Source organism: Choloepus didactylus, chromosome 13 (genome assembly GCF_015220235.1).
Source record: "Choloepus didactylus isolate mChoDid1 chromosome 13, mChoDid1.pri, whole genome shotgun sequence".
Taxonomy (NCBI): Eukaryota; Metazoa; Chordata; class Mammalia; order Pilosa; family Megalonychidae; genus Choloepus; species Choloepus didactylus.
In genome coordinates, this window is record NC_051319.1 from 6,375,871 (window position 1) to 6,389,776 (window position 13,906).

The 13,906-nt window shown below is 36.4% G+C and overlaps 1 protein-coding gene across 6 annotated transcripts in view; it reads left to right on the forward strand.

Annotated features, from left to right (window-relative positions):
* The window catches only part of LOC119507872 (NLR family apoptosis inhibitory protein), a 63,143-nt gene that overhangs the window by 16,062 nt on the left and 33,175 nt on the right, over positions 1 to 13,906 (forward strand). For all 6 annotated transcript variants that reach the window (XM_037801106.1, XM_037801107.1, XM_037801101.1 and 3 more), the window contains exons 2-5: positions 4,781 to 5,351; positions 6,406 to 6,505; positions 10,173 to 10,254; positions 11,230 to 11,281. In XM_037801106.1, the coding sequence (XP_037657034.1) occupies positions 4,784 to 5,351; positions 6,406 to 6,505; positions 10,173 to 10,254; positions 11,230 to 11,281 (802 nt within the window). In that variant the 5' untranslated portion in view covers positions 4,781 to 4,783. The remainder of the gene's footprint in view (positions 1 to 4,780; positions 5,352 to 6,405; positions 6,506 to 10,172; positions 10,255 to 11,229; positions 11,282 to 13,906) is intronic.

The window sequence follows — 13,906 nt, forward strand, 5'->3', positions numbered from 1 at the left end:
CAAAATATTTGCAAATTGAATCCAACAGTACATAAAATAATACACCATGATCAAGTGGGTTTTATTCCAGGTATGCAAGAATGGTTCAACACAAGAAAATCAATTAATGTAATACACCATATTAACAAAATGAAGGGGGAAAACCACATGATCATCTTGATTGATGCAGAAAAGGCATTTGACAAAATCCAGCATTCTTTCTTCATAAAAACACCTTTAAAGTAGGAATAGAAGGAAACTCCCTCAACATGATAAAGGGCATATGTGAAAAACCCACAGCTAACATCCTACTCAATGGTGAGAGACTGAAAGCTTTCCCTTTAAGATTGGAAACAAGACAAGGACACCCACTGTCACCACTGTTATTGAACATTGTGCTAGAAGTTCTAGTTAGGCAATTAGGCAAGAAAAAGAAATAAAAAGCATTGAAATCAGAAAGGAAGAAGTTAAAATTTACACTATTTGCAGATGACACGATCCCATCTTTAGAAAGTCCTGAAAAAATGTGACAAAGCTGCTAGAGCTAAGAAAGAAGTTCAGCAAAGTGGCAGAATACAAGATCAACACGCAAAATTCAGTGGTGTTTCTATACACTAGTTTTGAGCTATCTGATGAGGTAATAAAAAAAAAATTCCATTTACCATAGCAACCAAGGGCTCATATATCTAGGAATAAATTAACTAAGGCTATAAAGGATCTATACACAGAGAAGAACAAAACATTGCTAAAAGAAACCAAAGATCTAAATAAGTGGAAGTCATTCCATGCTCATGGTTTGGAAGGCTAAATGTTGTTAAGATGTCAATTCTACCCAAATTGATCTACAGATTCAATGTAATACAGTTCTAAATATCAACAGCCTATTTTGCAGAAATGAAAAAGCCAATTATCAAATTTATTTGGAAGGATGAGAGGCCTCAAATAGCCAAAAACAACTTGAAAAGCAAGAATGATGTCGGAGGAGTCACACTCACTGACTTTAAAGCATACTATAAAGCCTCAGTGGTCAAAAACCATGGTACTGGCATAAAGATAGACATATTGATCAATGAAATAAAGTTGAGAGTTCAGAACTAGACCCTCACATCTATAGTCAATTGAATTTTTTTTCTGATTTTTATGAAAGAGAATGCAATTTTATTGAGATATATTCACACACCCTGTTCCGGTTTGCTAATGCTGCCCTGTCACAAAATACCAGAAATGGATTGGCTTTTATAAAGGGGGTTTATTTGGTTACACAGTTACAGTCTTAAGGCCATAAAGTGTCCAAGGTAATGCATCAACAATCAGGTACCTTCACTGGAGGATGGCCAATGGTGCCCGGAAAACCTCTTAGCTGGGAAGGCATGTGGCTGGCGTCTTCTCCAAGTTCTGGTTTCAAAATGGCATTCTCCAAAGTGTTGCTCTTGGGGCATTTTGTCTTCTCTTAGCTGCAGCTGCTCTTCAAAATGTCACTCTCAGTTGCTCTTGGGGTGTTTGTCCTCTCTTAGCTTCCCCGGAGCACAAAAAACAAAACAGAAAAAACCCTCAAAATATCCCATCTATACCCCCCCCCCCATTTTTGACCCCTAGCATTGGTATGGTACATTTGTACTGTTGGTGAAATAATATTAATATATTACTGTTAACTGTAGTCCGTTGTTTGCAATAGGTGTGTTTTTTTCCAATGTATCTCTCTATTAACTTTTGTAACAGTGACATACATTTGTTGTAGTTCTTGAAATAACTCTTAATATTTGTATTGTTAATCACAGTCATCGTCTACCACAGGGTTCACCATGTTATATACAGTCCCATGTTTTAACCTCTAGCTTTCTTTCTAGTGACATACATGACTCTAAACTTCCCCTTTCAATCACAACCACAGATATAATTCATTGCTGTTAGTTACACTCACCATAATGTGCTACCCTCACCTCTATCCATTCCCAAGCATTTAAATTCAACCTAGTTAACAATTCTGCACATACTAAGCATCTACTACCCATTTCTCTAGACTCCTTCTATATCCTGGGAACTTATATTCTAGATTTACCTCTATGAGTTTACATATTATAATTAGTTCATATTAGTGAGATCATACAATATTTGTCCTTTTGTGTCTGATTTATTTCACTCAACATAATGTCCTCAAGGTCCATCTATGTTGTTGTATGCTTCAGGACTTCATTCCTTCTTACTGCTGAATAATACTCCATCATATGCATATACCACATGTTGTTTATCCATTCTTTGGTTGATGGACACTTAGGTTGTTTCCATCTTTTGGCATTTGTGAATAACGCTGCTATGAATGGTCAATTGATTTTTGACAAGGCTGCTAAGTCCACTCAACTGGGACAGAAGTGTCTTGAACAAATAGTGTAGAGAGAACTGGATCCAAAAGAATGAAGACCTCTACCTCACACCCTATAAAAAAAACAACTGAAAATGGATAAGAACTAAATCTAAGAGCCAGTATCACAAAACTCCTAGAAGAAAGTGTAGGGAAACATCTTCAGGATCTAATGACAGGTGGTATTTTTTTAGACCTTACACCCAAAGCACAAGCAATGAAAGAAAAAAATAGATAAATGGGACCTCCTCAAAATTGAATACTTCTGTTTTTCAAAAGACCTTTCAAAAGGTCAAAAGGCTGCCAACTCAGTGGGAGAGAATATTTGGAGACCTCATATTTGATAAGGGTTTAAAATCCAGAATATATAAAGAAATCCTACAACTCAACAATAGAAAGACAATCCAATGAAAAAAATGGGCAAAAGATATGAATAGACATTTTTCCAAAGAGGAAATTCAAATGGCTAAAAAGCACATGAAAAATGCTCAGTCTGCTAACTGCTAGGGAAATGGAAATCAAAACCACAATGAAATATCATTTCACACCTACTAGGATGGCTGCTATTAAACAAACAGAAAACTACAAGTGTTGGAGAAGATGTAGAGAAGTAGAAACACTTATTCACTGCTGATGGGAATGTAAATGTAAATGTAAATGTAACAGCTGCTGTAGAGGGTGGTTTGATGATTCCTCAGAAAGCTAAGTATAGAGTTGCCTTATGACCCAGCAATCCCGATACTTGGTAAATACCCAAAAGATCTGAAGGCAGGGACACAAATAGACACTTGCACACTTAAGTTCATAGCAGCATTAGTCACAATTAGCAAAAGATGGAATTGTCCAACAAATGAATGGATAAACAAAATGTGATATGCACATACAATGGAATATTATTCAGCAGTGAGAAGGAACGAAATCCTAAAGCATGGACATTATGTTGAGTGAAATAAGTCAGAGGCAAAAGGACAAATGTTCTATGATCTCACTAATATGTACTAATTAAAATATGTAACCTCAGAGACATGAAATCTAGAATATAGATTACCAGGATATAGAATGAGGCTAGAAAATGGGGAGTGGCTGCTTAATATGTGCAGAATTTTTAACTAGGGTGGAAATGGATGGAGGTTATGGTAGTATGTCGTTATGGGTATAAAAACAGTGCTGAGTGTGACTGTGAAAACCTTGTGGATCACACTCCCTTTATCCAGTTTATGGATGGATGAGTAGAAAAATGGGGACAAAATCTAAATGAAAAAATAGGGTGGAATGGGGGGGGGATAATTTGCATGTTCTTTTTTACTTTTATTTTTTATTCTTATTTTTATTTTTATTCTTTCTGGTGTAAGGAAAATGTTCAAAAATAGATTGGGGTGATGAATGCACGATTATATGATGGTGCTGTGAACAGTTGATTGTACACTATGAATGACTGTATGGTAAGCGAATATATCTCAATAAAACTGAATTTAAAAAAACAACAACAAAAAGACAGTGCTGAATTCAAGGTGCATGTGGTGGAAAGGGGTAGTTAGGGTCATGTATGTCACCAGAAGGAAAGCCAGAGGTTAAAATATGGGATTATATAACACAGTGAACCTCGTGGTGGATGTTGTTTATGATTAACACTACAAATAATAAGTTCTTTCATAAACTAGAATAAAAAATAAGTTCTTTCATAAACTAGAATAAATGTACAGCACTATTAAAGGAGTTAATAATAGAGTGGTGTATGGGGGAAAATGTACCTATTGCAAACTATGGACTACATTCTTTCATCAACAGTAACAAAGGTACCACACCAATACTAGGGGTTAACAATAGGGGGAAATAAGGATATGGGATATTTTGGGTTTTCTTTTTCTTTTTGTTTCTTTTTTTGGAGTAATGAAATTGTCCTAAAATTGATCGTGGTAATGAATGCACAACTATGTGATGAAACTGTGAGCTAATTGATTGTATATTTTGGATGGATTCCATGAGGTGTGAATATATCTCAATAAATTTTATTTTAAAAAAGGGTTTTGGCCGAGAGCACTGAAACTTAGAAGATGAACGTAATTAAAATAGTGATTTTTAAATATTGGGCAATTTTTCAAATGGTTGCTATCAGGATATATATAATTTTGTATATATTTGCACTTAATAAAAATGGTAAATGCACGTCCATGTTTCTACATTGTCTCCATAATTTGATGGCTACATAAATGGAGTCAGAGCTATGTCTGTCTTGTTTGTTGCTAGCCAATGCCTAGCACAGTGCTTGACACACACTAAGTGCTTAGTAAATGTGTTGATGAAGTGAATGAATATGGATGTTTTATATTTTCCCAAACATTTTCTCTTCTGACTTGAAAATCTGCTCCTTCCTTCAATTCCTACTTTCTTCAAAAATTGTGGGAATTGCTCCTTCCCACCTGCTTTTCCTTCCTTTTTCAGAAAATGGACACCCAGGAGAAGGCCTCTGATGAGAGGATTTCCCAAAGTGATTACACATGGCTCACAGCGCTGTCTCCTCTTCTGGGCTTCGATGCAGTTCAATTTGCAAAGCAAATGGAAGAAAAGGAGCAGGAAGACCGAGTACAAATGCAGAAAGGCTTTAATTCACGAATGCGCAGTGAAGCAAAAAGGTTAAAGACTTTTGTGACCTATAGGTCATACAGTAGTTGGACACCTCAGGAGATGGCAGCGGCTGGGTTTTATTTGACTGGGGTAAAATCTGGGATCCAGTGCTTCTGCTGTAGCTTAATCCTCTTTGGTACCAGCCTCAGGAGGCTACCCATAGACGACCACAAGAAGTTTCGACCCAATTGTGAATTCCTTTTGGGCAAAGATGTTGGAAACATTGGCAAATATGATATAAAGGTGAAGTATCTTGAGAACGATATGAGATCAGACAAAGTAAGGTACCGTGAAGAGAGGGCCAGGCTTGAATCCTTCAAGAATTGGCCATTTTATGTCCAAGGAACGTGCCCAAGTGAACTCTCAGCTGCTGGCTTTGTCTATACAGGTAATTTGAAATCATTTTTTGAAGTGTTTCTCTGGAGTTTTAAGTTCAAGTTCCATATTTCACTTACTTTTGCATTATTTTGAGACTCTTTCTTCACTTACTATGAATATTATGTTAAGCATAAGGTCTATTTTATTAAAAGTTAACTTTAGAAATTTTGCTTTAGCTTATTTTGGGTTTAGTTCAGTGAAAGTGTTGATTTGTCAAGCATATGCATATGATTAAAAAGTTATTTTCCCTTAAATTTGGACCTTAGAAAATACTGGCTGCCTTGTTAAGGTCCTAAAAATAAGTCATTAGGTCAGTTTGACCCAGACTCCCTCTCTCATCATCCTTCTACTGTTCCCTACAGATCTTTCTTTAGTTCTTATAATTTCTACTCAGTATTAAAGAGTTTTTTGTTGTGTTTTGTTTTGTTTTTAATCTTAGGGCTAACTCTAGTGTGTAAGGCAAATTGCATTTCAGAAAACTACAGTTTGTTTGAATTGTCCAGGCCACGCCATAGACGTTATTTTATGACAGATGTGGATGAAAATTGTAATAACAACAATCATTTACCGAGTATCTACTTTATGAGATCAATCACTAATTCTAATCCAAGAAATCTGCCCCTTCTTCCCCATTTCACGGTTGTGTTCATGGAGGCTCAGAGAGTTTAAGAATTTGCCTATGTTTCCACAGAATTTTTATGGCAAAGCTGAAATTTAGGTTTTCTGTGTTTTACTTCAGTGAGTCCTGGGATTTTTCTGCTTCCTCTCTACTTTGGCACTGAGAGTTCAAATAGTAAAAGACCAGCTCTGGAAACAACTGGGGCAAGCACATTGAGTGAAACAGCTTAGGGTTCAGTATATGAAATACAGTACTGGCCAAGGGGTGGGTTCCCAGAAGTTGGAATGTGGTCTCTTAGGGTAGAGACTCAGCCAGACAAGAGTGTGAGCAAACAGGCATGCTGGAGCATGATGAAGCACAGAACGATCAACTCCTGAGGACACATACTTGGGACTATTCCTTGGTGCCAAGGTTGGACATTCTAAATGTTTTCCTACGTTTGCAGGCCATAAGGATACTGTACAGTGTTTTTCCTGTGGTGGATATTTAGGAAATTGGGAAGAAGATGATGATCCTTGGAAAGAACATGCCAAATGGTTCCCCAAGTAAGTGGACAAATATTTTTTTCTTTAAATTTTCAAAGGTTTAAAAGACAAACAACCAGTCCCACCTTCCTGCAGTAGCTCCTTCAGTTTCAAGCTTTCCCTATCCAAAATGGGACCATCCAAAATTTATTCAAGCAGGAAAGGGCTGAGCACCATCATTAAGAATTTGAATTATAAAATTTTCAACAAAATTTTAAATGTTTTATTTTTTCAAAATACATGAGGTGTGTTCTGCCAAGAAGAACTTCCAGGATCTGCCTTAATTAATAAGAATAATTAACATACGGATGGTATAAAATAGTGTATAAAAGAAGTTGAAAATGTAAACACGATGTTTAAAACATTATCACCACTGGTACCATGAACTGCTGAATATATCCCAAATAAAAATGTTTTGTTTCAGAAATGCAGTAAGAGTTTTTATTATTGCAATGATCTTTAGTTCATTGCTTATAAAATGAAATGATTAACTTTGTTTTCATTATTTTTAATGTTATATTTAGTAGTATTTTCTGTAACCTGGTAGCTGGATCTAGAAGTTTGATCAGATTCAGATTCTATCTTCTATAACAAATATTTATCATACACCTACTACACATAAAGAAGTTGCTGGCTGGATGCTAAATCAGCCCCAAAGCAATGGTGCAGTTATTTATTTTACTGCTATGCTCATAAAAATGGAAGGATGTCCATATGGTGAAAAAAGCCATATGCACAATAATTTTTATAGTTTTAGCCTTTAAAAAATTTAAAACCACTCAAAGTGTATACAGATTTGTTTGAAAATATATGGAAAAAGTTATGGAAGGATATAAAACCAAGCAGTAGCTACCTCTGGCTTTAGATTTGTCAGGAAGTAAGGTGGCAAGGAATTTTCACATTTTATTTTGCTCACTTTTATTTTGTTTACATTTTGGAAACAAGTATGCATTGCTTTAGTAATTGAAAAGAAAGAAATTGGGGAAGTGAGGAAGGCGATGGGAAGGGAAGGAAGAGGGAGGAGGAGGAAGGGGAGAAGAGAGAGAGAGAGAGGTAGGGAGAGAGAGAGAGAAGCTCTTCCCAACAAGCAGATGAGACTGTTATAGGGATGGTCGCAGCCAGAACTCTTATGGACTTTAAATGTCGCTCTGGTTCCTCAGCCAAACAAAACAGACACCCATATGGGTATATACTGGCTGAATATCAGCACTGGCTGGAGCACAACCTGCTGTTCTTGGGTACCCGTCTCTGCTTTGGCCTCAGCTCATACCTCACTTTACTCAGGGCCACAATGTTTAGTGTTGCTGGGTTAAATGCTGGACACATCCCAGCAGCTCCATTCACACAAACCATCATGGGACCAGCACCAGCTAGAGTTGCACATCTGCATACCTGAATAGACCAGGTGAGGGTATCTGACCTAGGGCTGAGGGTTGGGTAATAGGCAGAGAAGAGAAGACATCAGTCCAGCAATCAGCCCCAGGGGGAGAAGTTGCTGAGGCTTCTGATACAAGGAGTGGAGTGTAGAGGTTTAGAAAACAGACAGACCTAGGCTCCAATCTGCCACTTCCTAACTACCAGCCCTAGACAGCCCTCTCTGAGTCTGTTATGTAAAATGCAGATAATAATATATAGCTTCTAGGGAGAAGCTGTAAGGATTATAAATAAAATATTTGAAGCAAATGCCATGTAAAAACTATCATGAGAAGATAATTGATTGTTTCATCTTTCACGTGTTTGTCAGTGTGAACACATGGTCAGCTAATGAATTTCAGAGCTGGAATTAGAACTAAGAATACCAAGTTTTTTGTTGGTTACTCTAACTTTAGCTTCTGGACTGATTTTCTAGACTAGATTTGTTGCTTTTTTTATAAAATATTAATACAATGTCTGAGTTTACACGTAGACTTTTAAAAATGTAGTGCTCAATAAGTTTAAGCTGATTTTATTATGATTTTTTTAAGTACCATAAATTGAGTGTCTTCTCAATCTGTACTAATCATGGGGGCAGGCAACACCCTATGCATTGGGTGCTGCATGAGTATATGCAGACTTATGGCAATCTTTGGAAGGATTTCACAGCTCAAAACAGAAGCACTTGGCTGCCTAAGACAAAAAGTGGTAGTCCAGGAAAAATATGTGGACCATCTAATGAAGGCCATTTTCTTATGTGGCAAGAGTTCTCAAATCCCCGTTATCAGCACAGCTAAGACTACCACTCAGGCCTCTTCACCCAGCCACTTGTTGCTACAATACCACTAGAGAGGAAACAAATTTGAATTGGAGTATGTATTAGTTAGGGTTCTCCAGGGAAGCAGAATCAACAAGAGATATCTATCAATATAAGATTTTATAAAAGTGTCTCACACAGCTGTGGGTATGCAGGAGTCCAAATTCTGTAGGGCAGGTATCAAACTGGCAACTCCAATGAAAATGTTTGATGAACTCCTCAGGCAGCAAACTGGTAACTTCAGTGAACACCTCAGGAAACACTTCGCTAGTTAGCCAAAGAAGTGAAGGTCCTCTTTCCGTCTCACTTGAAAGTCTTCAACTGATTGGATTAAATCCAGCTGATTGCATTCTGTCATTGTGGAAGACATGCCCTTCCTTAATGTAATCAGTCACAGCTGCAGCCAACTGACTGATGATTTAATAAACCAGCCTTCTGGTTTATTAACCAACCACAAATGTCCTTACAGTAACAGTAAGGCCAGTGCTTGTTTGACTAGACACCTGGACACCATCACCTGGCCAAGTTGACACATGAACCTAATCATCACAGAGGATTTTATTTTTTTAAGTTAACTTAAAAATGGCTTTTCTTTTGTAAAAAAAAGAAATGAGATTTTAAAATGGTACTCAATGTACTCTTTATAAAAAAGTTCAGAATTTCTAAATTAATTTCCATTTTTTAAGGGATGGGATATATTTTGAGCAGTAGATTAACTGTATTATTTTTATATAGTTCCGTTTACTGCCAGTAACTTTCATATTGCCTAAACTAGATTTAATCACCACAGCTTGTTTATAACACACTTTATCATTCCCTTTGTCTTGACTTAGAAAGTCAAACATAGAAAGAAAAGAAACAAAAACAAAAAACAACAACAAAAGACAAAATACAACAAAAACTCCAGCCTATGGTACTGTAAATCAGAGCTCTTTGATTGTATTATATATTTTGTTTCAAAACAAAAGATAATGTGGAGATTTCATTTTAAATTACCATACATGTTATCACTAGTAAAAATAAAGAATAATTATTTGAGGATAATAATTCTCATAAATAAATTTTTTTAAATAGAGAAGTTATAGGTTTACAAAAAATTCATGCAGAAAATACAGAGTTTGCCTATACCCCATCTATTATTAACACTTTGCATTAGTGTGATACATTTGTTATAACTGATGAAAGAATACTATTATAATTGTACTATTAACTATAGTCCATGCTTTACATTAGGGTCTCCCATTTGTGTTGTACAGTTCTATGGGGTTTTTTTCATGAATAAGTTTTTGAGCAAATTTTTTGATAGGTTTATTGAGGTATAATAAAATTCACCAATTTAAAATTCAATTAATTCAATTAGTGTTAATGAATGTTCATTGCGTACCACCACCACAATAATGATATAAGGCACTTCCATCATGGTATTGATGTAAATTTTAATTATGTTTTTAATTATAGATGTGAATTTCTTCAAAGTAAGAAATCTTCAGAGGAAATTACCCAGTATATTCAGAGCTACAAGGGATTTGTCAATGTGACGGTAATTTGTAACATTTTTTTCCTTAAGTTGTCTTTTGATTACCTAATAGTATCTGAATTAGAAGGGGGGGAAACATTCTTTTTTTTCTCATGAGTGCCACTTCTTACCTCTTTCCTTCTCCTTTCATTCCCCTGCCCCTCATCTGGCACAGTGAAAAAACATCATTCTTTCTTCTTAAACTCCAGCCCTTAGAATTTCTTTTTCCAGGGCTGGTGTTTGATAGGGTCTGTCTGCCTTTCCTGATAGTCTTCCCCTCTCTGACTAAGCCCACATCCCTATTTTCCCTTTGCTGCCCCAATTTGAATGCCTTGTTGAGCCCTCTGACCAAGGCCACCACCACCCGCAGTAGATCTCAGAGCTGGTACCTCCTGGCTGCTTACTTTATCCTGGATCAGTAAGGATACCTTCAGTATTTTCTCACAGACAGAAAACCCAACCCAAATTGTCTTAAGCATAGAAGACTTTATTGGCATGACTCAGAAGACCAGAACCATACAGATGTATGTGCCCCACTCAGAGAACATGGCCTGAGAGTAGGAGAGAGGTGTCCTCCTAAGAAAGATATCTGGGTGCTATTATCAGAGAAGAATCCGTTGCTCAATACATAAGGCCTTTCTGTATCCACTTTCTTTCTTATGTCTCTCACTTCCTCATTAGTCGAGTACACCTGTGATATCTATATGCAATTCCATTTTTGAGATGGGTCTCTGGAGAAAGTGACCACAAGAAGGCTTCCTCTGTGCCTTCACAATATTCACAATATTTTTGCATTACATAAACAAAATTCCGACATTAATGGAAATTAAGATTAAAAGAATGATTCTTCAACATTTCTGCCACTCCATCCAATGAAACTTTTCTCCTCTCTTTTTTTGGGGTGGTGATGGTGGTGGTGATGGAGTTTTTTCAGTTCTTATTCATGGATAGGGTATACTTTATCAAACAGTTTATCAGTTGAATTTTAATTTCCCTCAGGGAGAACATTTTGTGACTTCTTCGGTCAAGAGAGCATTACCTATAGAATCAGGTAAAAACTCAGATGTATTCCAAAGGCTTTGCTTGCTTAGCCTTCTGTTCTTTTTGCTCCTTCTTCTTTTTAAAATCACATCCATTTTCCTCCTCATTTTACAATGCTATAACTTTTCATTTTATTTTTATTTTTATTTTATTTTATTTTTACCATTTTCGTAAGAGATTTCTGGTGTTCTGGAGTGACTTAGATTTTCAGCACAGATGAGCACGGGGAAATATGGCAGGGTAAGTTCCTTAACCGATTCTTCCCCTGAAAACAACTAAAATTTCTGGATAAAATATTTTTAAAAATATTCTTAAATGGATCAAGGATCAAGGTGCTGTTAAGAAATTAAGGAATATTCAGGTTCAAAATGGAGTGAAAACAGAAATCCTTGGGTTGAGTGGAACACTGAAGCAAGCTTTTTTTTTTAAGGAAATTTGCTGAACCAAGTTAGCACGAGTTTAGTTTTCAAGTCCTCATGGGGTGCAGAAGACAGAACCAGCCAAAGCCCAATGTGGGAAGTCTAATGGAGACCACCTCATAATGTAGATATCCCAGAGGACAAGAAATAAATTTGTCTGTTCTTAAGGGGGCTATAAAGAATATTGCCTGTTTCAAATCTTGATATTGAGTTGGGGAGAAGTCTCCTCTAGCTTTTCCTTGTTTTATTCTGATCCTAGGTGATGAAGATATATGTATTTTTTCAAAACAGGTTTATTCACGTACTTTACAATCCATCCAGTGTACAACCAATGGCTCTCAGTATAATCAAAGAACTGTGCTTACATCACCACAATCAATTTTAAAACATTTTCATAACTTCAAAAAGAAAAACCCCATGCCCCCTATAACCTCCTATCATTGACACTTAGCTTTGGTTTGCTACGTTTGTTACAATTGATGGAAGAACATTAAGATATTACTGTTAACTATAGTGCATACTGTGCTTTAGGTGTATATTTTCCCATATACCAGCCCATTATTAACACCTTGTAGTTGTGACATGTATTTGTTCTAATTCATGGAACATTCTTATAGTTGTTCCATTAACTACCTTCATCATCCACAAGAGGGTTCACTATGTTATCAGTCCCTTGTTTCATTCTCTAGCTTTCCTTCCAGTGATATACATGACCTTAAACCTCCCCTTTCAACCACAATCACACTCCCAATTCAGTGCTGTTTTTTACACACACAATAACGAAATCACCTCTATCTATTTCCAAACATTTATAGTCAACCTTATTAAAAATCTCTGCACAAATTAAGCCTCAGTGTCCCATTCTCTATCCTCATTCTATCTTCTGGCAACCTATATTCTAGATATTAACTCCATGAGTTCACTTATTAAATTTAGCTCATATTAGTGAGGTCATGCCATATTTGTCCTTTGTGTCTGGCTTATTTCACTCAACGTAATGTCCTCAAGATTCATCAATGTTATCACGAGCTTCAGGACACCATTCCTTCTTACTGCTGAATAATAGTTCATTATATGTATAGACTGTATTTTGTTTATCCATTCATTGGTTGATGGACACTTAGGTTGCTTCTGTCTGTGAATAATGCTACTGTGAACATTGGTGTGCAAATGTCAGTTCATGTCCCTGCTTTCAGTTCTTCCACTAGCAGAATTGCCGGATCATCTGGCAGTTCTATACTTAGCTTCCTGAGGAACTGCCAAATTGTCTTCCACAATGGCACTCTTTTACACTCCCACAAGCAGTGAATGAGTGTTCCTGTTTCTCCACATCCTCTCCAACACATGTAATTTTCTGTTTGTTTAATAGTGACCATTCTAGTAGGTGTGAAATGATATCTCTTTATGGTTTTGATTTGCATTTCCCTAATAGCTAGTGAAGTTGAGCATCTTTTCATGTACTTTTTAGCCATTTGTATTTCCTCTTTGGAAAAATATCTGCTCATGTCTTTTGCCCATTTTTTCATTGGGTTTGTCTTTTTATTGTTGAATTGTAGGATTTCTTTATATATTCTGGATCTTAAACCTTTATCAGGTGTGTGGTTTCCAAATATTTTCTCCCATTGAGTAGGCTACTTTTTCACCTTCTTGACAAAGTCCTTGGAAGCACAGAAGTCTTCAGTTTTGAGGAGGTTTCACTTATCTATTTTTTTTCTTTCAGTGATTGTGCTTTGGGTGTTAGGTCTAAGAAACCATCTCCTCCCACAAGAGCTTGAAAATTCTTCCCTACATTTTCTTCTAGGAGTTTTATGGTACTGACTCTTATATTTAGGTCTTTGGTCCATTTTGAGTTAATTTTTGTATATGATGTGAGATAGGGGTCCTCTTTCATTCTTCTGGGTATGGCTATCCAGTTCTTCCAGCACCATTTGTTGAAGAGACTGTTCTGTAACAGTTGAGTGGAATGGAAGCCTTGTTAAAAATCATTACCATAGATGTGAGGGTCTATTTCTGACTCTCAGTTTGATTCCATTGATCAATATGTCTACCTTTATGCTAGTACATGCTGTTTTGACCACTGTAGCTTTGTAATATGCTTTAAAGTCACAAAGTGAGAGTCTTCCAACTTCGTTTTTCTTTTTCAAGATATTTTTGGCTCTTTGGGACCCGTTGCCCTTCCAGATAAATTTGATAATTGGCTTTTCCATTTCTGCAAA